The sequence below is a fragment of the Talpa europaea genome, assembly GCF_964194135.1.
Source record: "Talpa europaea genome assembly, chromosome: 12".
NCBI lineage: Eukaryota > Metazoa > Chordata > Mammalia > Eulipotyphla > Talpidae > Talpa > Talpa europaea.
In genome coordinates this window covers 45,473,118-45,499,894 of record NC_140079.1, presented here as the reverse complement: position 1 = coordinate 45,499,894, position 26,777 = coordinate 45,473,118, and the positions used below count along the sequence as shown (strand labels likewise).

The 26,777-nt window shown below is 54.2% G+C and overlaps 1 protein-coding gene across 14 annotated transcripts; it reads left to right on the top strand.

Annotated features, from left to right (window-relative positions):
* Positions 1 to 717: 717 nt before the first annotated feature.
* Positions 718 to 23,198, top strand: WIZ (WIZ zinc finger; the record flags this gene model as incomplete). 14 transcript variants are annotated; one of them, XM_084250982.1, is made up of 12 exons in its annotated part: positions 718 to 922; positions 5,789 to 5,861; positions 7,444 to 9,578; positions 10,764 to 11,087; positions 15,083 to 15,253; positions 16,168 to 16,671; positions 17,703 to 18,101; positions 18,695 to 19,243; positions 20,365 to 20,892; positions 21,094 to 21,513; positions 21,704 to 21,899; positions 23,039 to 23,198. In XM_084250982.1, the coding sequence occupies 12 exons, from the start codon at positions 718 to 720 to the stop codon at positions 23,196 to 23,198; spliced, it is 5,664 nt and encodes a 1,887-aa protein (XP_084107108.1). The 14 variants fall into 14 exon arrangements, with proteins under 14 accessions (XP_084107108.1, XP_084107102.1, XP_084107110.1 ...); XM_084250976.1 differs by having other exon boundaries at positions 7,444 to 9,596; positions 10,740 to 11,087; XM_084250985.1 differs by lacking the exon at positions 7,444 to 9,578 and having other exon boundaries at positions 902 to 922.
* Between the last annotated feature and the right edge of the window lie 3,579 nt (positions 23,199 to 26,777).

The window sequence follows — 26,777 nt, the reverse complement described above, 5'->3', positions numbered from 1 at the left end:
TAGAGAAGACCTTGGGAGGGTGGGATAAAGAAACCCAGGCTGGGTGTGCATGAGGGGTAATGTTGGGGAAAGAGCAAGAATTAATTCTGGGGTCACTTGAGGCTGTGTGTGAGGGTGAAGGGGTTAATGCTGGAGAACCCTAAGGTCATGTGGCAGGAGGGTTGGAGTGTGAGAAAGGTGCCCTGGTAATCATTGGGGGGGAGGGGTTGGGGAAGTCTCAGTGTGTAGGATCAGAGGGTAGAAGTGCCTAGATTCATACTGAAGCATAGGCATAGGTGAACCATCTGCATGTGCATGGAAATGTGGAAAGTGCAGCTGGAGAAAGTGCAGCTGTGTGTGAATGAAGGGAGGCACTGGGAGAAACTATAGCAGTCATGGTGGAAGAAAGCAGGGTGGCTGATTGCATGTGCAAAAATGGGGTAAACTGAGGCAGTGTAGGTTCTGTGTAAAAAGAGTTTTTAATAGAAGACTGAGGCTTGCTGGATACCATCCTGGATACAATATATATGGATAGGAACTCAGCACCATTAATTAGCTCACCTGTGCTGGGAGGTAAACTGAGACTGAATTACAAGGGTAAGGATGGGGGCTTGGAGGAAGGAGAAACTGAAACAAATTCCTTCCTACCTCCCCTAAGCACCTCTCAATTTCCCCTCAGATCTACAATGCCTCGCTGAGCCAGCCTAGTAGCTGAGTGGAGCCAAGCAAAGAGTACCCATGGATGGGCCCCTGGCAGGTGGCCTGGCTACCCCAGATCGTCCTCGTGGCCCTGAGAGACTGCCTGGCCCAGCACCAAGGGAAGACATTAAAGGTGGAGCTGAGGCTGCTGAGGGGGAAGGTGGCATCTTTCGGTCCACCTACTACCTGCCTGTCACCAAGGAGGACCACCAGGAAATTCTGGATGGCAGAGGTGGCATTTCCGGTAAGAGGGTGGGTGGGCCTGTGGCCCTGGGGGAGCATCTAGCCTGGTTCCAGAGGATCAGGGAGGGCCAGGTTATCCAGCCCATCAGGGGCTGAGTTGGGATTCTGATTCTGCTTGGGTCCAGAGCCTTCTCTTTGCAATGTGCTTATTTTCCCATTTTACAATTGTGAAAACAGAAGCTCTGGGAACCAATGATCTGACCAAGGTTGCCCAGTGGGTGGTGAGGACTTGGGACTTGAACTTAGATATTCCTGACTCCCTCCTCAGAGTATGTCACTTGGGTCCGGGTATCCAACTTAGCCTGACATTCCCTGCCCCAAGTCTGTTCCCCAGGCATCTCATTCCTATCAATCTATCCCAGTTCCCTCTGGCTGCACTGTAAGTCCATGGGCCAAAGCACCTTGTGCCCTCTAGTGGCTAGGAAAGACTGGATAATCAGAGATTCAAGTCACCCTTTGTGCCTCAGTTTACCCAGAAAAAGAGGCTCTTGCATTGTTCCCAACTCAAGACTTGTTAGTCTTGCATTAAACATTTAGCACATGCTATGTGCCAAGCTCTGTTCTAGGTGCTGGGGAGAAAGTTCCTTCCCTCAGGGGCCTGACATCTTAGTAGGGGACACAGACAACAAGCAACTAAATAAATAACACAAGGGTAGGCAGTAACAGGCTGTGAAGGTATACAACAGAGCACCAGGATCATGTCTGAAGGAATGGGAAATGCCTTCCTCGGGTGTTGGTGTTTGAGTGGAGCATGGAATGAATGGTGGCAAGTGCAAGTCAGGTGGAAAAAATAGCAGGTGCAAGGGCCCTGTAATGGTGTGCTCAAAGACAAAGCAGAAGCCTGGTGTAGCTGGAGGGCAGAGGGAGTGGCACTGGCTGATATACCAGACATCTCCCTTCATCTCTTTGGTCTGCTTGAAAGGCCATGATTTCCAGGAACCCCCAACACCTCACCAGGGGTTTCCACTATGCTACACTCTTTACATGATCGTCTCATGTCATTCTCAAAAGGCCCCTATGAGGTGGTCTTGGTTATTATCATCCCATGTTAGAGATGGGGAAAGTAAGGCCCTGAGAGGTGAGTTGCCCAAAGTGAATCAACCAGACTGTAATAGCCTCATTCTCAACCTCCATTCTCAACCACCTCTCTGCAACCACCAGCCTCATTCTCAACCACCATTCTGCAATAAGGCTGACTTGACCAGGCCCTGTTCACCCTTAGTGATGCTCATGATGAGCAGACATTTACAAATCCCTTTCTCAGGCTGGGCACTATAGCACAGAGGTGACCAAACACACACACCATCCCCACCCTTGTAGGCCCTGGCACATTTGCTGGAGCAGCAATGGGGGAAGTTGGGGAGTCTCTGAGGCCCCAGATGAGGTGCCTGGCCCAGTCTGTAGGGTATCCAGGAGTTTTGGATGAGGAACAGTGAGTCAGGCAAAGAGAACAGGGGGCATCAATGCAGGAGAATCTGCATTGTAGAATCTCAGACTGGTGGCACATGAAGGTGTCATATGATGCAGGGAAATGGCAGGGTGAGACCCCTCTGGGCAGAATATCAGCATTCAAGGAATCTTAGCAATCCCTTCCTCCAAACATGAGTAACCCAGGCCCATACAAAGGTAGGACCATGGCCCAGCTCACCCAGTTAGCTCAGGACCTTTACTTTGTGGGAGAACAGGGAACAGGCTCTGGGGACACAGGTCCTCTCTGCTTCTGAGGAATTGGGCACTTCTTGACTTGGCAGAAGCTCGAAGTCTGGAGAAATGGAAAGGTAGGTAGGTAGGTAAGTTGGTGTGCCCTCTCCCCAACTGGCGAGTCAACCAGGGTCCCTTGCATATCCCTGGAGAAGAAGGGAAATGTGACTATGGAGGGTTTCCCTGAACAAATGTGGGTTGGGACAATGGGCTTGACTTGGGGCAGGGTTGGTTTCACTTAGAGTATGCTCGTGGCCTGGAGGTTGGAGGAAGCTCTGGGCTTCAAACCTGGTATCTCCCCTGCTGCCCTCTCAGCCTGTTCAACCCCCCTTCCCTGGTATGGGCACCTGCCCTATGGGTCTTGTGATGCCTATAAATAGGAACAGGCTGTGGGGCTGCCATTCCACTCCGAAGCCTATGCCTTCTCTCATGCCTGCCCAGCCCTTGGAACCCCCAAAGCCTTTCCTGGAGTCGCTTCTTCCACTGCCAAAATTCTTACCTAGAAACAAATACATCCACTGCCTTCTCTGTCCTCCATTATGGCTGTGTGCCTGGAATCCCCACAGCCTCCCTGTCCCCTCCCCTACCCAATGTTTGGGCCCTCTGCTTGGCTTCCCGTGTGCAGTGGGGCTGAGACGGTCTACATGGATTGATGGAGTCTGTTGCATGCCTGGCATTGGGACCAGGGAGAAGGGGATGAACAACGCATCATTTCTGCCCACATGGGGCCCAAGACTGAGGAGAAAATCAGAGCATGGAGTAAGCAGGCCTGAGGCTCTGGGTCTGGACTCAACTTCCAACCTGGGATGTCTCCAAACTGGGACACTCCCAGAGAGGGACACCTCCCTCTTCCCCCAGCTGCGTCTCTGTGAATAGAGAATTTACTATATCTCCTTGGTACCTGTCTCTGGTCCTCTAGACTGGGGTGGTGGCCATGCCCATTATCCAGAGGAGGAAACTGAGGCTCAGAACCAGAAAAGCATGCCCTTCAGGTCAATGCCAGGCCTTGAACTCACCATGTGTCTGGCTCCAGGTCTAGATTCTTGGCCAGTAGCCAAGTCTCCTGCTTTGAGGGTTCAAGCTTCTCATGGACACCTTTGTCATTCCTCTCTCTCATTTTCAAACCTTCTCAGGGGATCCCAGATGGCAGGAGTCAGTGAGGGCTCCTGGGCATGACCACTGCCTGAAGGCTGTGTCCATCTGACCTATAGGGACTTCTGGAACCTCACTGGCTGGCTTTGGGGGCCTCTAAGCAAGCCCTCTTCCCCCCAGGTGTCTTGGACTTGGGGCCCTACTTGACCTCCTTTCTCCAAAGTTGCTGCCACTAAAAATAGGAGCCTCGCTGGAGCTGCTCAAACAAAGAGGCCAATACAGCCCCCTGGCTCATGGAATTCTTAGACAACAGCAATTGCAGAATCATCAAATCTGGGACACCTAGAATCTCGGGAGCTTGGGGTCCCAGAATCTCAGAAGCAGAACACCTGGACTCTCAGACCTGCACTTTTGCTGTGCCGGGGGTTTGTTGCCATTGAACTGGTTGTTCCCAACAAGCTCATATCTGTGATTCTTACATTCTCAAGAGACCTTGTTTCTTGGGGTCTCTCTCCCTTGATTGGTCTAGTCCTTGCTTTTCTCAACCCTTACATCCTCTCCAACACCCCAGCCCACCTTCCCAACCTGAATCCAAGTGTGTCCCTGGTCTGGCCCTGCCCCCATCAGTCTACTCCAGGAGTTCCAAAATCAGAGTGATTCTTCCCCCAAGGGACACTGGCAATATCTGGAGAGATAATTGCTTTTCATCACTGCAGAGACAGAGACAGGAAGCGGGGCTATTGGCATCAAGTAGGTAGGTATCAGGGTTGCTCTTCAGCACACTGCAGTGCACAGAATACCTACACCACTGAGAAAGATCCAGTCCTAGATGCAAATAGTGCTGAGGTTGAGAAACTACTCTAGATGGTGCAACTTTCTGTACCTCCATCACCACCCTCTTATTCTAGAGACCATACTATAATCACACCTCTTCTCAGGCTACAGGGAAGGGTCTTCAGGCAGCGACCACAATTTTCTAACCCCACCCCTACTCATGCCCGTATTTCTAATTTCCTTGGCTCCTGGCAGCTTTCAGTTCCTGGGCAAAGTGGATGGTGGGGATTAGAAAAAGAAAGATTCCCAGCCCCAGCCCTCTCTCTGGACCATCCTCAAATTGAGGTAATCCAGCAATTGCATCTGTTGGGCTCTGGACAAGCTGCAAGTTCTCCCAGTGTGTTAACCTTGGCCCAGGCAATTGGCCTGCTCCCCAATTGGCACACTTGCCCGTGTCAGGAGGGTGTGGTGGGCAAAGGAAATGCAGGCCAGGATTCCTATGGTCGCTCCAGAAGTTAGCTCCACAGGCAGATAATGGAGAGTTGGCTCTATCTGTGTAGGGGGTCCTAGGAGAGGGTTTGCTTCTAGGACTTAGAACCTGAAAGGGGATCTGGAAGGCAGGGACAGACTCTCTGCAGCTCAGGCTAGATCTAGCTAGTAATGGTTTACTACCAGCTACATGCCAGGCCCCAGATGCTGCAGTGAATTAGGCCTCAGGAACTTCTATGCTAGCAGGGGCATGGGTGAGCAGTCATCTAGGGAAGAAACCAGGTGATTTCAGAGAATACTAAGAAATGAAACAGGTGCCCAGATTGAAAATCACAGGAACTCGCTAGGCCAGAGAAGGGCTCTTCAGGCAGAAAGAATAGCCAATGAAAAGGCTCTGACCAGAAACAGTTTGAGCTTTCCTTAGGAATCAGGGATGTGAGAGAGGGATGTGAAGCTGGAGAGACTGCAAAGGTCTGACCTCACAGGGACTTACTTGTAGATGGAAGTTGGGAATCTGGCTTTTATTGTAGACATGATGAGAAGCCAGGTGAGTTCTCACTGGGTGTGAAAAAAAAAAAAAAGCACCCTGTTTGCAGAGTGGGGGCAAAGAGAAGAGGATTGAAGGTAGCAAGCCCCTGGAGTCCCCCTCCTCCAAAGAAACTCCTTTTAAGGCTCAGGAATGCAGAGGCCAAAGGCCTCTGAGTAGAAAGGGATGTGGAGCCAGCTGGGCCCTTCCAAGGTGCCCAGAAGGGATCCTGGAACTGGTGTGCAAAGGGCCCCAGCCCCTCAGGGTCTCCCCTCTCTGTTGCAGACGGGCAGCCCCATCCCGGCCTCAGCGAAGCCCTCCCCCGTGCCACCTCCGCCACCCATCGGATCAGCAGCTGGTGAGTGCCATGCTGGCCCTGACCTCAGGGAGGGCAGGGGGGCAAGCAGATCCAAGAGAGGCCCCTGGGAGAGAAAAGGGGATAGGAGGGAATCAGGAGGCCAGGCAGGAAGAGGTAACTCCCAGTAGGCAAGCCCCTGGGTATGTGCAGGGGGTGGAGGGAGGCCCAGGATGAACAGAGATAGTCAACTCTCATTATCCCTGTCATGAGCGAGATCAGAGAGGCAGGAGCCTGGAGATTGGCCTCTTGGAGTCCTGTCTCTGACAGGAGACCCTTAGAATGATGCTAGCCCTCTCTGAGCCTCAGTTTCCTCATCTGTAAAACGGGGTCCCTAAGATGAATCTCATGAACTTGCCTTCAGGACACAAGGGACTTTCAGTAGAAGCAGGAATCCACAGCAATGTTGACACCAGCGACTCTTTATTAAATAGCTTGTCAGGTGCTAATAGGTAATAATAGACATATTAGGATTAATAACTCAGTTATTGAGTGCTTGCTGTGTTTAGACTCTTGGCACATACTTAATGTGCTAAACCTTTGCCACAGCCCAGGGAGTGAGGTGGGGAAATGAAGGGGAGATGGTCCTGTTAGTATTGCTTGTCACCTGTGAGGCTTAGAGAGGTGGCCCTGATTTCCACTTGGTCATTAAGGGGAACCAATTTTAGCATCTGTTCCATGATGAGATCTATAGCCTTGGTGAAGACAAGATTTTGAAAAACAAAGGGAGATCTATCAGGAACTGTCATAATAAGAAACCACACTGGTAATAGATTCGCTGGGAGCAAGGCATCAGGTGAAGCAAAATGTTTCTCCAGCACCACAATGAATTGTGCCACACTCTCTTTATACTTCACAGGGTCAAGGGATCCCCTATTGAAAGGTTGTGGTTGGGATCATTTAAATAAGCACCTGCTGTTTGTTGCGTTGTTTTGGTTGCAGGTATGAGAAACAGGCTTACATGCTGTGGCATAGGACACAGAGGCTCCTGGTTCTTGGGACTTGTCCCCATTTTTAGGGTTGGAAAACTGGGGCTCAGTGAGGTTGCCTCACCTTCCCTTTCCTCTATGAGAGGTCACTGGATCCAGAGGCTTCAACCTCTCCTCTCTCTGCCCTTACAAGAACAGAGATTCAGGGGAGAATTGCATTCCCTTGAGTTGTTTGTGCTATAGAGTTTTACCAAATTTGGTGGAAAGATAAAATTAACAAAAGCACCCCAGTTTGGGGAGGACAAGAGAAAAGCAGCCTGGAACACAGGTTAGAGAATTGGGCCCTCCAGGGGGAACAGATGAGAGTTGGCTGTGACACCAGACCTGGGGACACTTGTGACCCCAATCACACTCTCCATCATACAGTGGGGCTGGACTATATGAACAGGTGCATCCTCGGAGTTGAGCCTGGTTATTGAACCAGTGGTTCTGCAAGAGTCTCCCAGCCCTCACCCCCACATTCCCAGCCCCCTCTGACTTTGCCCATAGCTGGGTTTCTGGTACTTGTCTCAGACTGCCTGGGAGGATCCCTCCCTTGCCCTAGGACGGGAAACTGAGGCCATGGCTAACCTGTCCCCATTGGCACTTCCTTGCAGCTGCTGGGATGGAGGCAGCCTAGACTTCCGGCCGGGCTCCCCACTACCCCATCTCCTGGACCACTTTCCTGGTCCACCTGATGGCCAAGGGCCCTGGGAGCACCCTCTGGTCCAGGAGGCCAGGGAGAGCATCCCATCTGAGCAGAGGTTTGAGGACTCAGTCATTGTGAGAACTGTGAAGACCCATCCTGAACTTGAGGGCTCTAGAAGGTTCTTACACCCCCAGTGTGAACCGAAGATCTTGGAAAAGGTCTCCCGGGGCCTCCCCAGATTGGACTGGCTCCCAGATGGAGAAGAGCAGCCTCCACCTCAGGATATAGGGCTACACCTGGACCTGCCACCCCAGCCACAGCCCCTTACCTCCTTCCGGACTGTGCTCGTGCCAGTAGAAGATCCCACTAAGACACTGGATGTAGTGGCAACTGGCACCAGAGAGCACCTGATGGACCTTGAGGGGCTAGCCCAGCAGTCTGATGAGTGGGGTCTTCCCAGGTCGGCCTTAGAGGTGGCCACACAGACCTGGACAGTGAATTCAGAGGCATCTGTGGAGCGACTTCAACCACTGCTGCCCCTGGTCCAAACAGGACCATACCTGTGCAAGCTGCTGGAAGATGTGGCTGAGGGAGCAGCCAGTGAAAATGAGGATGAGGAGGAGCCAGCTGTGTTCCCGTGTATTGAGTGTAGTATCTACTTCAAGCAGAAGGAGCACCTGCTGGAGCATATGAGCCAGCACCGCCGAACCCCATGTCAGGAGCCCCAAACTGACCTAGCCCCGCTGGCCTGTGGAGAGTGTGGCTGGGCCTTCACTGACCCGGTAGCCCTTGAGCGGCATCGGCAGCTGCATCAGGCATCCCGGGAGAAGATTATCGAGGAGATACAGAAGTTGAAGCAGGTTCCAGGAGATGAGGGCCGGGAGGCAAGGCTGCAGTGCCCTAAGTGCATCTTTGGCACCAATTCCTCCAAAGCCTTTGTGCAGCATGCCAAGCTGCACGTGCGCCAGCCTCAGCGCCAGGCAGCCAAAGAGCCCTTTGGGGGCAGCAGTGGGGCCGGCAGCCCAGGCCTTGATGTTACCACCCTCACCTATCAACCCTTTCAGGCCTCCTCGGGCCTCAGTGCCTGTGTTTTCTGTGGCTTCCCTGCACCCAGTGAGAGCCTGCTCAGGGAGCATGTGAGACTTGTACATGCCCGTCCCCGCTGGGAGGAGGATGGTGAAGCTTTGGATGAGGAACCTGCCAGCCAGCCTGGTACCAGCCAGGATGTGTACGCCCGCTTCTCTGCTGAGGACTACTTTGGCAAAGCTGAGCCACTCTTGGCCCCCACGTGGCAGGAGAACCCTGCTGGATACGACCCCAGTCTGGCCTTTGGCCCAGGCTGCCAGCAGCTGGGCTTGAGGGATTTCCCACTGTCAAAGCCTCTCCTCCCACATGGCTTGGGCCAGAGGCCCCTAGGAAGTCCAGCCTTTCCCTCACCACTAGCATCTACCCCCTATTCCTTACAGCCCAGTAGAAGCAGAAGCAGTGTCCACCCACAGGGTCTCCCAGCCCAAGTGGAAGACCGGAGGTACCCTTGGAGTGAAGAAGAAGAGGAGGATATACCCCTGGCATCAGAAATGGACTTTTCTCCTGAAAATGGCATCTTTCCACCCCAAGTTGCCCCTGGCCTCATCCCCCAGCCAGCCCTGGCATTGAAGCAGACTTTCCAGGAAGCCCTGTGGGCAGCTGAGGCCTCACAGGAACAGCAGCAGCAGCTCTGCAGAATGGTGCCAGTGGTGCTGGTTGCAAAGCTGGGGCCACAAGTCATGGCTGCTACAGCCAGGATGCCCCCAAGATTGCAGCCTGAAGAATTGGGACTGGGGGTTACCCACCCATTGGACTTCCTACTCCTGGATGCACCATTGGGTGGCCCACTGGGACTGGACACACTCCTGGATGGGGACCCAGCAGTGGTACTGAAACATGAGGAGCGGAAATGCCCCTACTGCCCAGATCGCTTCCACAATGGCATCGGCTTGGCCAACCATGTTCGGGGCCACCTGAACCGTGTGGGTGTCAGCTACAACGTCCGACATTTCATCTCTGCTGAGGAGGTGAAGGCCATCGAGCGCAGGTTCTCCTTCCAGAAGAAGAAGAAAAAAGGTAGGGCAGCTTGTTCCGGTGCCTACCGCCATTTGAGGTCCCAGAGACCCATGCACAGCTGGGCAGCTGAGTTCTGAACTAAGCAACCCTCACTCTAGATCCTCCCTTAGTGCCAGGTAGGGTGAAGTCAGGGCCTTTCCTCCAAGAAGACCTGGGAGCCACAGCAAAGGCCAAGGCATCAGTGAAGGTATGGAGATGCCCCAATGCCCAGGCCCTTCTAGCAACTGGAGAAAGGAGGATGGGAAAAGACCTCCATCCCAGGCAGGGAATTGTCACGTCTTATTCCTTCATTTGATGAATACTGGATGAGGTCCTCTTTGTTCTGGGCACCGGGGATACAACAGTAGGCAAAACAGTAGTCTCTGCTCTTCATGCCCCAGAAACAGAAATGGTAGGATACTGGTTGGCCTCAGAAGCTCCCCAGGTGAGGTATGCAGATCTCTAGGCACCATGGTTTGTCTCCAACATCAATACCCTGGGTGGTTCTGAGGCTTACAGAAATGGGCCCATCTGAGGGTAGTAATATGGTGTTTGAGAATGTGTGTGTGCCTTTGTGTGCGCTGGGGGCATGGGGCGGGGTGGATAGTCATGAGGTCATGCAGGTATGTGTTGAGTGAACAGGGATGTGATATACAAAGCTGAAGACTAGGGAAACCAAGAGAAGGTCCTGGAAAGTCCAAGTAGGCTCCCAGAGAAAGGTGTCCTGTCCTTTTGACCATTAGTTCATTCAAAAAAGGTTTAACTTATGGCACTGGGGTGGTAGTAGGCAAAAATAGATAAAGTATTGGGCTTTATGAATCATTGGAAATTTATGAACTTGAATTTACTTGAAATGGCTCAATTAATGCAGTACAGATATAGATAGCAATAATACCTACCTGAAGCAATAAAAAAAAAAATAGATGAGTTCTAGATGTGAGAATGGTATTAACTGAATACTCACCCAAATGATTGCAAGTCCACACCTGAAAAAATGTTTCTGAGGCTAGGTAGGGTCCCTGGTGCTGGGAGTTGGCACTGTTGGTTGGGGGGGAAGGGTGGTCAAGCAAAGAAGGCTTCCTGGAGTGGGGGACAGCAGTGGCTGTGTGATTCTTGGAGCGGGGAGGGCAGCCCCAAGAGGCATGGGGAGGACTGGAGCCAGAGAGTTGCTCCCCAAGGCAGTCCATGTTCTCTCTCCCTCTGCAGTGGCGAACTTTGACCCAGGCACCTTCAGTCTGATGCGCTGTGACTTCTGTGGGGCTGGCTTTGACACACGAGCTGGCCTTTCCAGCCATGCCCGGGCCCACTTGCGGGACTTCGGCATCACCAACTGGGAGCTCACCGTCTCACCCATCAACATCCTGCAGGAGCTGCTAGCCACCTCCTCTGCTGAGCAACCTCCCAGCCCCCTGGGCCATGAGCCTGAGGGGCCACCTGGTGGCTTCCTGACTTCCCGCAGGCCCCGCTTACCTCTCACAGTGCCCTTTCCACCTACCTGGGCTGAGGACCCTGGGCCAGCATATGGAGATGGTAAGGGGAAAAAGGGTGGGTGGGGATGGAGCCCTGACCCTCCCTAGGGGCTCAGAGAGATCAAATGGAGGAGCAGTCAGTCACTGGCTTTCCTAGATGCATTTCAAGTCACTTTACAAAGCATGTTGAGATGAAGGAAATGTTCACAACTGCCCTGACACTTAGGGATCATTTCTGTTTTATTCAGGGTCTGAGTCTAGTTCCTTTCTGCCCTTTCTGATAGTGATTTTCAACATATGCCTTTTGACCATTTACTTGGAGTCAGATAACTCATTTACGCCCTTATAGTGACTCTATTATATAGGTGTTGTTATCCCCATTTTACAGATGAGGAAACTGAGGCCCAGAGAGCTTAATTAAGGTCACACAGCTGGAAGTGGTGGAGCTGTAATTTGAAACCACAGGCTGTCAGGCTCCAGAATCCTTGCTTTAAGTGACGTCTTCTATCTAGAGCAATGCTGTCCAATAGAACTTTCTGAGATGGAAGAAATGTTCTCTAAATATCTGTACCATCCTGCAGTGTCACCACTGATCATGTGTGGCTGTTGAGCATATGAAATGTTGTAGTGCCTGGCTAACGGTGATCCTACAGGACAGTGCAAATCTAGGGTATGTGTTCTAGATTTTCAAGAGTGCCTGCTTTGTTAAGCAGCATTGATAACTCCTCTCCTAACTGCTTTCTGTATTCTAAGGTTTCATTTATGCCTTAAAACAAGTCCATGGGGGAAGGATTGTTGTCTGTGGGTCAGTCACCTGGTTTGCAAAAGAGCTAGACTGCTGAACCATGTATTCAGTGGTCTCTCCAGTGGAGAATGGCCTGGAAAATCTAGAAGTAATAATTGGTGGAGGAGTCTAGGACTAGACACCTTTGAGGAAGTGGAAGGGTGAAGGACCAGGCCCGGTAAAGTCTGTCTTTTTGGGAGTCTTTACTAAGCTTCAAGGCAAAGAATTTGGCAGTGAGAGTAGGCAGACTCTGGGGAATGGAGAAGGTGCCCGAATGGGGAATTGCCCATGGGCTGCTTGAGATTGAAGCTTCCTTCTATGTTTCTCCTACTGGGAACTTCCAAGGTCCTATTTAGATCTGTACACTGGGCTTGGCTGCACCCATCAGCCAGCCCATTGACTTGAGGGTCTGTACAGGAGGGGTGGGGCTATCAAAGTCCCCCTCCTTGACAAGGAGACTGAGGCACAAAGAAAGGATGATGTCTGGTTGAGGTCACTTGGGAGAAAGGAATAATGGAGATGTGACCTCAGGCTTCTTGCCTTTGCATTCAGCTCACACACGTGGCTAGTGTCTCTGAGGCAGCCTGAAGGCAGAGGTACTGTGAGGCTGTCTGGGAGGCACAAAACACAGCCCTGAGCCACCCCCAGTCTCTTCCCCATCCTTTCTCTGTTACTTCAATATTGGCCTGCATGTCAGGCTTACACCCACTACCTGGCACCTGGGTCAGGCACCCCAGGGATACAGATATATACACGGCAGTCAGGTTCAGCTCTGAATAAGTTGTTTCCACCAGAAGACCAGTGTGCCAGCCCCAGTTAGTGCTGAGGAAGTTGGACGAGCCACTTGGGGGTGTGAGGAAGCAGCCTCACACAGTCCTGGCCTTGTCCTCAGGAGGAGGAGAGATCATCAGCCTTTCACTGACACCAGGAGGGAAGGGCAGCGGCAGGGGCCGTTAAAGAGCGGTGGAAGCCTTGCCTTGAGGAAGCCTTGCCTTGAGGAAGGATGCTCAAGATTAGAGATAGGTAGGCGGCGGCCCTGCAGGGCTGTCTTTAGAAACTTCAACCCCCATCCCCTACCTCCCTAAATGGGCCAAAGGGGGGCGGAGCAACGGTCAGACTCCGGCCACACCCAGCTGTCAAAAGAACAGCTGGGGGGCATCGGTTTTGGTACTGGGAAGGAAGAAGTGGGTAGTGCCTGGAAAATGCGGACCATGCGTGGAAGTCCGTAGGGCTGCGGACGGCGCTGCAGAGAAACAGTTGAATACCAGGATTATGTTTGGGGAGGAGGAGTGGAAAATCCTCGTGATTGGGGATCAGGTGTCTTCCAGGGTCCCCGAAACGAAGGGGCGACTCCCAGAGAAGGAAATGGAGCTCGGAGCGAGCAGATCCGTGGCAAATCCTAGCTCCGCACGTTGGGGCTCCAGGAACCTGAATACGTGTGGTTGGAGCATTCCCATCCTAACTTTAGGGCTATCCGGGGGCGGGAGGATGAGAGAGAGGTGAGCGTCCGGCTGTCGAGGGCCCGGGTGGCGTAGCCTGCATTTGTGTCTGGGCGCCCGCTGCAACCTGATGTTTCCCTCCCGCCGGCGGCCTAGGGCAGGGTGGGAACAGACTTTTGGCTTTCGGCGCTCGGCGCTCTCACGGATGCCCTGGGCGCGCCCCTAGGGGCGGGGCGGAGCGGAGAGGCTGGTGGCGCCGCTCGGCGCTCGGCTGCTCCCGCCTGGGGCGGCCGCCCCGCGTGCGCCGGAGCCAAGATGGCCGCCTCCACCGCCCAGTGCCGAGTGACAAAAGCGGAGAGCAAGGCGGCGGCGGGGCCGCGCGCGGGGGGTGCCCGGGAGCGCGCACCCGCGGGGGCTCCCCCGCCCGGGCCCCCGAGCCCGGGCCCCGCGGCCCTCGCTGTGCCGCCGCCGCCGCCCCCACCCTTGCCGCCGCCGCCGCCGCCGCCGCCGCCGCCGCCGCGGGACGGGCCCAAGGCCGAGCCGGAGCCGGGGCCCGGGCCCGCGCCGGGTAAGAGCCCGCGCCGGGGAGGGTGCGGGGAGGGCTGAGTCGGCGTCCCACCCGCAGCCACAGCCGCCCCCACCGCCCACCGTCTGGTCTCCGGGACTACCCCTCCCCCCTCCCCCCGGCCCTCTAGGCGAGCGGGCCCCGCGCCTTAATCGCCGCTCGCAGGGTGCGGACTTGAGAAACACTCTCCACCGCTGCCCCGCAGAACCCTCGCCCGGTCTGACAGCTGCCCCCTGTTCCCTTGGAATCCCGGGATCGTCCTTTCGGCAGTCTCGGGCCCTCCATCGCGGAAACCCACTCCCAGCCACTTCAGCCCTGACACGTCCCTGCCCCGTCTGACAGACGCGCCCACTCCACTCAGAGACTGGCAAAGTCCTCGGTGTCCCGGGGTCTGGTGGCCCCCTCCGCCTGCCTTCTCCTTGTCATCGCAGGACTCAAACTGAGCCGGGACCTGCTGGCCTCTCTTCTCATAGCACTGAGCGTTTCCAGGGCCTCATCCGAGACAAGTTCCTTCATCTTCAGAGTTCTCTCCCCTCCTCCCTGAACGCTAAACTTGGGATTCAACAGGCCTCTTTCACTGAAAAATTAGATTAGTAAAATCCGCTTTTCACTCCCTGTCCTCAAAGGTGGATGGACATTCCACTTTCCCACCCCACCCTCCCAAGCTTCCTGGCCCAGGATAGATGTTTCAAACTTCTCACCAAGTTCAGTGATTCTACTCTTCTGTCTACAGTCAAATCCCTGCTAATCCAAGCATTCAGTTTTCACGTTAACCCACTTTGGGCTCACCTGGTGAGCCCAACTGTCTATGGAGCCACCTCTGTGTCCTGCATTGCCTCATTGTGTGACTTCCCACCTATGCATTGCCCTTTTGATCTTCTATGGAATATCTCTTCTAACTACCTCCACCCCCACCCCTTGCTCCTCACACTCCCAAGATGTACAGATCTTCTTTTTCACAAGTTCTTCCCCGAAATATTTTCTGTGACATCCCTTAGCATGGGAGTCAGACTAGTACTGTATCCCCTCACCTGCCTGGAAGCTGAACGTATTCTTTGCTGTCAGCAGGCAGCCCTGATATCCCTATACTGTACTGCTGCTGTAGGTTATGAGTGGAAGCTCAACTTTCATGGGGTGAGCTGCCTCCCAAAATGAGAGCAGACACCAACTGGAAGAAGACCCACCATCCCCACAGTCCATTGACTAGACCACTGGGGGTAGACATCCTGCACCTTACATGGGCTGAGCATGTATTCCTAACCTCACAGGCCTAGGTTCTGAGGAAAACACAATGGTGGCCATGGACTTGGGTTCCCCCCCGCTCCCCAAGAAGAGCCTGCCTATCCCTGGGCCCCTGGAGCAGGTGGCCAATCGGCTGAGTAGCAAAGTGGCAGCAGAGGTTCCTCATGGCAGCAAGCAGGAGCTGCCGGACCTCAAGGGTGAGTGACTCAAGTGGCATGGTGGGGGTGCTGACCACGCTAGTCAAACTCACAAGGGAGCTTTCAGGCCTGGGGGTTAGTGTGGGGCACCAGGTTGACCATACTGCTCTCTCTGCCACTCCAAGGCACCACTGCAACACTCCACATCTGTCTTCTGTCTCGGGAGCTTCTACTGTCCTGGGCATGCATACATATTTGGTCTTGACCTACACCCTCACTGGGTGAGGAAGGGGCATCTAGAGAAGCAGTGAGCGTGGCCCTCAGCTCACACTCAAACCCAGTTCAGTTGCCAACTTTGACTATCATTAGCTGTGTGATCATCTGCATGATGTAGACTTGTCTGTCTGTTGGTTTTCATGTCCAGCACAATGCTGGGTCCCAGGTATGTGAGAGGAGCAAACCAGACCTCGCCCTGATCCTTCGGGTCATTGAAGCTGGGAAGCAGCAAGGCAGAAGATCAGATAGGCACGTGTAAGGGCTCTAAAGAACAGGATGTAAGGCATCACATGGATGGTGGCTGGGCCTCCAAATTTGGAGCCTGTTTTCATCTGCATGGGATGGCTGGGACTGTAGAGATTGGCTAACTGTGTGAGCATATGACAGGCAGGTTAGCATTTGCCTAAAAATCTGTTGCCAGGATACCCTGATGCTTTGGAGAAAGTCAGGTGTTCCATTGACTAGACCACAGAAAGGTTCTGCCTCCTACTGTGTGCCCTTTAGTGTAACCCTTCTCTGTGAGACTCAGTTTCCTTATTTGCAAACAGGACAGGCTAATTCCCATCTTGAGTCATTTTGAGGATCAGGAGGCCTTGACAGAAGTAAAACACTTGCAGAGGGTCTGGATGAGTGGGGGGAGGACAAGTGGGTGTAGTGACCTCACAAGGGTCTCTCCTATCTTCCATCTTGCCCTCCAGCTCAGAGCCTGACCACCTGCGAGGTCTGCGGCGCCTGCTTTGAGACACGGAAAGGCCTGTCCAGCCATGCACGCTCCCACCTGCGGCAGCTGGGGGTTGCTGAGTCAGAGAGCAGTGGTGCCCCCATCGACCTCCTTTATGAGCTTGTGAAGCAGAAGGGCCTGCCTGACACTCACCTTGGGCTGCCCCCGGGTCTGACCAAGAAGACCAGCTCACCGAAGGAGGTGGTTGCTGGGGCCTCCCGGCCAGGCCTGCTCACCCTGACCAAGCCCCTGGATGCTCCTGCTGTCAACAAGGCCATCAAGTCTCCTCCTGGCTTCTCAGCCAAGGGTCTGGGTCACCCACCGAGTTCCCCACTCCTCAAGAAGGCACCGCTGGCCCTGGCAGGCTCCCCCACCCCCAAGAATCCTGAAGACAAGAGCCCCCAGCTGTCCCTGAGCCCCCGGCCGGCCTCCCCAAAGGCACAGTGGCCCCAGTCTGAGGACGAGGGGCCTCTGAACCTCAGTGAGTTCGGGCCCCGGGAGCCAAGGGAGGTCCTGGCATTGGGAGGGATGGGACCTCAAATTGGGCTTCAGGGCCCAGGGTGGGGAAAGGAGGGAACTGCAGCTCCTATGTCCTGGGTTGGCCAGGTCAGAGCATTGGTTGGGGTGTTGTATCTCCTGTTGGGCTGTCCATGCTGCGTATTACCATCCCCTTCCCCCTTTCCATCATTGTTCTTCCCCTGAAGACCTGGCCATGACTGTTGAGCCTGCCAGTGTCATTCTCACAACTTAGATGCAGCTTTTGTCCTTCTCTGGGTCTGAGGGTTAGGGCAGTGAAGGTGACCAGAGCTCCCATGGGCCTGGCTCCCTGGTGGGGCATTGTGGATCCTTCAGACAGGAGGCTCCATAGTTGGCCCTGTCATCACAACTGCCTAACTGTTCTGTGCAGAGGCACTTCCGACTGTGCCCAAGGATGGCGCTGTGCCTCCTGGGCTGCCTATGGGCACAGCAAAGTAGGGTTTAGGAAGAAAACACCCAGGTATGGTGAGCAAGTTTAACCAGGCATCCCCCAAGAAATCAGGTTTTCCTGATTTCCTGTTTGTGGGTATTAGAGTCTGGGTCTGACCTCCCCTATTCCAAATTGGCACTGAATGTTCCAGGAAGCTGCTTGCTCTATCTTCTGTGCTGCCAGGAGCAACTGTGCCTTTGGCTATGTGACACTTAGTAGCTGGGTCGGTCCCTGCTTTGCACCTGTCACCTGCCTAGCACAGCCCCATAGCTGGGGTCCCAGAGAATAAGATCCTCAAGCACTGGATAGTGCCACCATCTCTCCACCCCACATCTTCACATTCTCCATACTCACCTTGATGCCAAGGGTTCAGGCAGGGAACAGGACTTCCTGCTTCCCCAAATCTCATAAAATAAATTTGTGGCACTAGTCTTGAACCCCCAATGGCCTGGGCAGCCGAGAATCATACTAGGCCCTCCTGCTCAGTCCCCCAGGGCCGGCCAAAGTGGCGGCCGTGAACCCCCCCCTGTGTTTTGTCTCCGCAGCTTTAGATAGTGCCGGGGGCAGAGAGCTGGACTGCCAGCTGTGCGGTGCCTGGTTTGAGACCCGCAAGGGCCTGTCCAGCCACGCCCGCGCCCACCTGCGCCACCTGGGCGTCAGCGACCCGGACGCCAAGGGATCCCCCATAGACGTGCTCCACGGGCTCATCAGGAGGGACGGCGTCCAGATCCGCCTCCCACCAGGGCGCGGCGCCCTGGCCCACCTGGGTCGCCCTCCTCTGGCCTCCGCGGCCTTCTCCTTGCTCCCCCCCCCACCGCCGGCCAAGAAGGCCAAGCTGAAGGCCACGGGTATGGCCAACCCCTGGGGGAAGCAGGACCTCTCGGCCGCTGCAGCCGCTGGCATTTTCTGGGCCTCTGATGTGGAGCCATCTCCTCTCAACCTCTGTAGGTTCTCACTTCAGCTGCCTCCTCCTCCCTGCGGGCCCTGGAGCCCCTCCCGGGGGGGTGTTCACAGCCCCCAATCTACTCCCTCCTTGCTTGGGCAGGGAGTAGACAAGGGGCCCTTGGCAGGGGGCCGGTTCTGCTGAGAGATCTCACTGGCAGTCGGCTGCTAGGCTCTCTCTCTTGGCCTTTGACCTCTATGACTATGACCTTCCCTGAGAATGAAGGCCAAGGGTTGGGTACTGCCTTTTTGGTGTGGAACATGCCCATAGTTGCCCCTTAGGGTGACTGCTTAGGTGGTTGCTTCCTGCCCTCTTGCCCCTTTCCTTATGGGGACCCACAGAGCCTTGGAGTCTTGATTCCATTCTTCTCCACCAGAACTGAGGGCCCATGTGCTCTCTGGAGCCTCACCTCGCTCCTGCCAGGTGTCTGGCCTCCCACCCCACTCCTCAGCTCCCTGGCTTGCACCTGCCCTCCACCGCCACCCCAACCCATGGGTGTGCACTGCCCACACCCAGATGACCAGGATACCCACAGGTGACAATGCTAATGGTGTCCAGCGTGTTCACTGCCCCTTTTTCTTCCTCCTGCTGCAGCCTCAGGCCCAGAGCCAGCACGGGACATCCGCTGTGAGTTCTGCGGTGAGTTCTTTGAGAATCGCAAGGGCCTGTCCAGCCACGCACGTTCCCACCTGCGGCAGATGGGTGTGACTGAATGGTACGTCAATGGCTCACCCATCGACACACTGCGGGAGATCCTCAAGAGACGGACCCAGTCCCGGCCTGGAGGACACCCTAACCCACCAGGGCCTAGCCCAAAAACCCTGGCCAAGGTGGTGGGCAGTGGAGGTCCTGGCAGCTCACTGGAAGCCCGCAGTCCCGCAGACCTTCACATCTCACCCCTGGCCAAGAAGTTGCCGCCGCCACCAGGCAGCCCCCTAGGCCACTCACCAACTGCTTCTCCTCCTACGGCCCGGAAGATGTTCCCAGGCCTGGCTGCACCCTCCCTGCCTAAGAAGCTGAAGCCTGAACAAATGCGGGTGGAGATCAAGCGGGAGATGCTGCCAGGGGCCCTTCATGGGGAGTCTCACCCATCTGAGGGTCCCTGGGCTGCACCTCGGGAAGACTTGACCCCTCTGAACCTATGTAAGTGTGACCCTGGGGAAGGGCAGGGAGAACAGGTAGAGGGGCCTCCTCCCCACCTCCCCTTGGGGGTACCCAGAGTGCCCAGGTTTGAAGTGGAAGGGAGGATACACAGGTTCAGAGAATGAGGAGCTAACTGCACATTCCTACTATGCAGACCCCCGACTAAGCTCCTGCTTGATTCTCCTACATGAGGGAGGCAGAATTGTGTCATTCAGGGATGGCATCTTCAGTCAGTTGATAGTTGCTGTCAACCAGGTTCTAGGAAGAAAGACCACAAGGATCAATTAGTGATGTTTGTCATGGCAGGAATATAGGCAGAAGTAGGTGTCTGAACTGTGTCTTTCTGATGTTCCTGGTCACTAAGAACTTGACATTTGGAGTCAGGTTCAAGTCATGATTTCAGCTGCTCCACAGTCTAGCAACACGTGATCCTGGCAGGTTTCCTCTTTTGGAAAATGGAGATCAGCGTGGTCCCATCTCTGTTCGGTTTTCTCAAGTGGTGGAAATCACTTAGCCCAGTGCCAGGTTAAACAGTTCTCTGTATGCAGTAATTGTACCTCTACCTGTCACCTGATCCCGTCTCCCATTGTCACTGTATTCGTTCTTCTCAGGTTGGCTGAACTGTGTGCTGAGTGGTGAGGTTGGACCAAGCCTCCACCTTAGCACTTAAGTACATATTTCATGCCAGCTTTGTGTCATGTGCTTTGGCTTCTGTGTTAGGCCCTTCCAGTAATGCTGGGAGGTGGAGGTTTCCATGTACATTTTGATGAGGAGGAAACTGAGGCTCAGAGAGGAAAAGTGGCTTGTCTAACATCACACAGGGGATCCCAACCAAACTGGCATCTGAGCCCAGGATGAAGGGAGCACTTCCTCCTCAGCGCTTCACAATGTCACAGGTAGTCATTGTAAAGCCAGCTAGAACTTGAAGTGACAGAACAAGCAGACCAGGACATACATGAGGGCCTCTGGAGGCAGACAAGGGAGTGGGTCTTTCAGATTTGGGGTGCATGGATGAGGCAGTCAGGCAGCTGGCACTTAATTTGGGCCTTGAGCTTGGAGGCTTCCTGCCGGCAGCTGCCGCCTCCTTCTCCTCCCCTTTCCCCATCCTGGACCCCCTGCAGCGTCCCGGGCAGAGCCAGTGCGTGATATCCGCTGTGAGTTCTGTGGCGAGTTCTTCGAGAACCGCAAGGGTCTGTCGAGCCACGCGCGATCCCACCTGCGGCAGATGGGTGTGACCGAGTGGTCTGTCAATGGCTCGCCCATTGATACGCTACGGGAGATCCTCAAAAAGAAGTCCAAGCCATGCCTCATCAAGAAGGAGCCACCTGCGGGAGACTTGGCCCCTGCCTTGGCTGAGGACGGCCCCCCCACAGCGGCCCCTGGGCCCATGCAGGGGCCCCTGCCACTGGCGCCTATGGCTGGCCGGCTGGGTAAACCAGGAGCTGGCCCAGCCCAGGTTCCCCGTGAGCTCAGCCTGGCACCCATAACTGGTGCCAAGCCCTCAGCCACAGGCTACCTGGGCTCAGTGGCAGCCAAGCGACCTTTGCAGGAGGACCGCCTCCTCCCGGCAGAGGTCAAGGCCAAGACATACATCCAGACTGAACTGCCCTTCAAGGCAAAGACCCTCCATGAGAAGACCTCCCACTCCTGTAAGCAGTGGGTGGCAGGGTCCTGGGAGGGCATTTACTGGGGCCTGCAGGACCGGGCATGACCCCGTTCACTCTGACCCCCCCCAGCAGGGGCCCCTTGGCAAGGCTCTGGTGGGATGTGGGATTCTGACTCGGACAGGGCTTTCTGGGGCCCCTTGCTCCCTTGGGGCTGGGGCTCAACAGCACCCCTCTGCCCCACAGCCACTGAGGCCTGTTGTGAGTTGTGTGGCCTTTACTTCGAAAACCGCAAGGCTCTGGCCAGCCACGCAAGGGCACACCTGCGGCAGTTTGGTGTGACAGAGTGGTGCGTGAACGGCTCACCCATTGAGACACTCAGCGAATGGATCAAGCACAGGCCCCAGAAGGTGGGCGCCTACCGCAGCTACATCCAGGGCGGCCGCCCCTTCACCAAGAAGTTCCGCAGTGCTGGCCATGGCCGCGATGGTGACAGGCGGCCGCCCCTGGGGCTGGCACCTGGGGGCCTGGCCATGGTGGGCCGCAGTGCCGGGGGTGAGCCAGGGCTCGAGGCAGGCCGAGCAGCCGACAGTGGTGAACGGCCTCTAGCAGCCAGTCCACCAGGCACAGTGAAGGCTGAGGAGCATCAACGGCAAAATATAAACAGTGAGTGCTGGTGGAGAGGGTTGTGAGGGCAGTGGGCACTTGGAAAGTCCTGTGCTGCCTCTGTCACCAGCTGTACTGTATTATGGTGCCCCATAGGATCTGCCCTTTGCTTGCTGAAGGCAGGAACTCCCCAGGGGGCCTCACACTACAGCTTATCTCCTGTTCATCTCCCTACCTTTTCCAACCTCAGAGTTTGAACGCCGACAAGCCCGCCCTCCAGATGCCTCTGCAGCCCGGGGAGGCGAGGAGGCCAATGACCTGCAGCAGAAGCTGGAGGAGGTCCGGCAACCCCCACCCCGGGTTCGGCCGGTTCCCTCCCTGGTGCCCCGACCCCCCCAGACTTCACTTGTCAAGTTTGTTGGCAACATCTACACCCTGAAGTGCAGGTACAAGGTCTCTGGGGGAGGGAGGGTAAGTGGAAGGAAGGGAGGGAGATAGGGAGACCATCCAGTTGGGGCTTAGCCTTCCAGAGCCTCAGAATAGGACAAGGTTAGTGAGGTTCAGAAGATTGAGTCCCAAGGACTTCCCTGAGGTGTGGCTGGACCCAAGCTAAGGGGTTCTCAGAGCATCAGGCTAAGATCTGGAGTTTTGTAACCACCAGCCAGACATGCGTTCAAATGCCATAGTTTGGTGACTTAAGAATTTGGTGACTTTGGACATGGACTTCCTTTCTGCTCCAGACATCAATATCTTCACCAGTAAAACTACACTGGGAACATCCTACCTGGCAGATTTTTTAGTATATGTGCTGCCGAAGCGAGCACCTACCTGGCAGATTTTTTATCAGGATTAAGAGTTGAATATTTAGAAAGCACTTCGCTTCTGAACCAGCAGACCACCTGGAGCAAATGTCAACCTGGGAAAGAAAAAAAAATTGGTTGTAGTTAATTCTTACCAAAGTACTCACTTTCATCAGAAGGCCAAAAAACTGGGACTCCGAAACATGAGGGGGACCCACCACGCAGACCAAGTTAGAAGTCCAATTTGAACCAAGTCTCTAGAGCCACAAACTAAGGCTCTGAGACCTGTGGTACTCAAGGACAGGCACAGTGTGGAAGGGTAAGGTGTGCTTCTATAGGGCCTCCCCCATCTCAGATTATGTGCTTCAATCAGATGGTGAAGGTGCTCTGGAAGCTTAGTGATTCTTTTCCGACTTCTGAACCAGCAGCCCTTCCTGAGCATAGAGACAGGGGTCTTCTTCAAGGGACCCCACCATACCCTGTGATAGGTATAGAAGGTGCATGCACTTGTGTGTGCGCGCGCACACACACACACACACACACGCATGCATGCACGCATGCGCGCGCAGAAACATCTTAACTCTGGGCTCCCCTTCCTCAAATCCTGACTTTCTGTATCCATATTGAGTAGCAGAGGTGTGCCTGACATTCAGGGTATATAACTAACAGTGCAGGGATATGGGCAGGGTTATGCATCTGCCTCTGCTCATGGCTTTGTCTTCTCCTTCCCTCTGATTTACCCTCTTCCTCCCCACCCCCCCCACCCCACCCCCCGCCACATACAGGTTCTGTGAGGTGGAATTCCAGGGGCCCCTCTCCATCCAGGAGGAATGGGTGCGGCATTTACAGCGGCACATCCTGGAGATGAATTTTTCCAAAACGGACCCCCAACCTGACGAGCCCCAGGCGCTGCAGGCACAGACAGCGGCAGCTGAGGCACCCTAACACAGAAGCATTCCAGATCTCCTCTCGTGCCACCTCTGTCTCCTCTTCCTCCTCAATCTTTTCCTCCCTCCGTTCCCTCTTTCTTTTCCGTTTCCAAAGGAGCAAGCCAGAACCTCAAACCGGCACCCTTTGGGGCCGGGCACACTACAGCCGGGGCGTCCTTACCCCAGCCTGAGGACACTGGGGCCACAGGGCAACTTCCTCCAGCCCACCCTCACCCATTCCAGCAGGGTCAATGGCCAGGTCTCTGGTCACAGGGGAAGCAGGCCAGCACTCCCCTGTGTCTAGCAGCCAGATAGGGTTATGTTTGCTATCTGTGGCCATTTGCAAAGACCCCAAAGACCCCTGTCCTGGTTCCCTTTTGCCCTGGTGAATATCCTCTCACTGCACGCTCATGCGAACACAGACACACGCACACCTCGTCGTGAGACCCGGGATCTGCCCCAGCCCCCCAGTTCCTGAGTTGAACAACCACGTCATGCCACGGTGCTTGCTCAGGGGAAGGCACACTCCCTTTGTAGGCCTGATAGGGCCTGGGAGCTCCCCACTGAGTCCACAATGCCACGGAAATCCTGTTGACACCCCCCCCCACACACACACACACACACACACACACACCCACCCCCCCTGGGGCCTTCCCGGCTGGGAAGAGCTCAGAGCTGACAGCTGCCTCCTGCCATGTCAAGGCCCCCTCAGAGCCCCTGGACTCCAGGGCCCAGGAAGGGGTGGGGGTGGGACTCTTCTCCCCCACCCCTGGCCCCTCCCTCTTTTCACTGTTGCTTTCTATGTATAGCTCCCTAGACCTTTCACTTTTTTAAAAACGCGTTTTGTGTAGAGAATAAGGAACGTGGATCTTTTTATTTTGCAACCCTGGGCCAGCTAGAAACTGGGAGTCGATTGACCTTTTAACTTTTTTCAGTGGCCACATTTTGGTTATCGATGTACCTAGAAGTATGTAAATTAGATTAAATTTCTCTTCTGGAAACACCCCAGGGCAGGCGGCCAGCGTGTGTTTTTCTGTCAACTGGACAGGCTGGCATTGTTTGGCAGCCAGGGCTGGGATCAAGCTGTCTCTGCTCAGAACCCCTGGAGGCCCTGGGTTTTCCTCCTAGCCAACCAGACCCTTCTGGGGACAAGCCCAAGTTCCCAGCTATTGGTTCTGAGTGGCTGGCGTAGCTGGTGGGGAGCCCTAGCCAACTGGTGACATGGCTTTTGTGAGCAGAGGAGAGGAACCAGAGCTATCAGCAACTGGTCTGGGAAGGGAGTCAGGATGGAGAAGTGACCCAGGTTAGAAGGCTCTCAGAGGGCAGGAGCTGTCCAGTGAGGGTGTGGGTACCCTTCAGGTGGAGGGGAGAATGTAGCTCATGGGACTGGCCTGCATTCAAGACATGACTTGTCCACATACACACACCCCAAGCCCCAGTAATACAAGGGGAAAAGGGAGCTGCTGGTTCCTCTGTGATGTTATTTATTTTCTCACTCTGCAAATGTTTATTGAACATTTCTGAGATTTTAAGAGATTTTGTTGGCTGCTCCTTGTTTATTGCATGTGATTTTTCAGCTCATCGTTATCACTTCTATGGCTAAGGGCTGGAAAGTGGCAATGACCTCTTGGGGTATAGATAGCAGAGACCTCCTCTACCCCTAACCTTATTACCCCAGATCCCCCAACTAGCCCCTGCCTGGGGCTGGGCGGGTAGGGGAATGGTAACCACAAGCTGTGCTAATACATGCCCACAGAGTGGTCTTGGTCTGCAAGCTTAGGTTTTCTGTTCATGTGAGGTCAGATTATACATCTTGCCCGGCATAGGAGGAATTGACCTCTTCCATCCATGCTATCATGCAGGTAGGCATCTCCTGGAATGAAGCTAACTCAGACACTTCCTCTTTTGTCTTTTTATAAGTTAGTTTTAAAAAATGTAAAATTGATATGAACTCAATGTAAAAAATTCAAACAATACAAGAGCTCATAAAGTCACATAGGAAGCCCCTCCCACCACAACCATGCAGTGATAGTTGTGAAGGTCTTTGAGTGGGTACATAGAGTTCTTGCCACAGAGGTATCTTTTCCGAAAACAGCACACCCCTTCTTGAGCCATTCTGTCTCAGAGGTAGCACATTGGTTGTTAAATTACCAAGAGGATAAAATGATGGCTGTGGGTACATACCTCAGGATGTGTGTCCCAGGGTCTTGCCTTTGGAGGGCAGGCAGGCAGGCAGGCAGGCATCCATCCCTGACATTGACACTGAAATGAGCCCTAAAGCCAGAGTCCACATTCCTGCTTTTTATATGGCACTTCTCACTTAAGGCATCATAGTCCTTGTCCCATATTGGCAGCAAGTTTTGCATAAGTCCTATCTTTTTGGTGAGGTTTGTAAACATTTTATCAGAGAATTCCTGTCATACAAAGAAAAGTAGGATGAACACTCATCTACTCCATATAATTCATCACCAATCTTCAGCTATAATTCCAAGCTGCGCTTTTCCCCTTCCTCATTTGCATTGGGGTCAATCACATTGTCTTAAATCTCTTAATATTTCAGCAAGTTTCTCTTAAGGATATGGACTTCTTAAAATGTCATTGCACCTAAAGAAATTTCAATATCAAACATCAACAGCATAATTTAAAACAAGGTGTCCAAATCATAATTGTACAGTTTGGTGAATTTTCACACATCTGCTGCTCTATCTCATCTCTTAGAAATGATGAGAGGTCTCTGACATTAGATTCCACACCTCCGCTAAGAGTTCTCAGAAGAGGGCTGGAGATTGCCCTGTTACTGCAGGATATCCAAAGTCCATAATGAACCAGGAGGGTCTTAAGAGGTAACTCTGAAATGTCAAGGACCTTGAACAAGTCATGAATTCCAAGACTCAGTTATCTTGGTCCTCAAAGATATGAGGAAGTATTTGAGATGCAGACATTTATTACATATATAGACATGCTATATAAATACATTCGTTGTCATTACGTCACGATTAATAACGTAACACCCAGCGCACCGACACCAGAATGATTTCATTACGTACATTGTGATCTGTTTGAACACACGCTTATAGCATCCTGTTTGGCGCTCAGCTGTAATTTTCATTCCAGCATGGCTTTACCATGTTCGTTTACAAGCTGACTGCCAGAAGGGTTAAGAATAGCCTGGCCATGTTTGCACAGCTTCTCGCTGGCAGAACTGGGATGCAAGTGATGCCCCCTGCACTGTAGATCCGGCTCCCTCTGGCGGGCCGTCGTGTCACAGGAGCGCTTCCTGCCCCGCCACTCTTGGGCCTCAGGCCTTTCCGTACCGCAGAGTCGGGTTCGTTCGAATTCGGCAGGACGCCTTCTACCTCTCAGCCAATCTCCGCGAGCTGGGGATAACGGAAGGCGGTGAAAAGGGCGTGGTTATCATTAGATTGGCAGCGTCTTCATCCATTGGCATGAGGAAGCTCTGAGACAAACGGCCCAGTTGGCCAATAGATATGAAGCCTGGGTCCTGCGCGAGCCAATGCAGTCGGGAGGCGGGCCTCGGTTGTGAGTAGTAGGGGCCCGGGCAGGGGATAGCCGCGGCTTTCGCGGCTTCGGACGG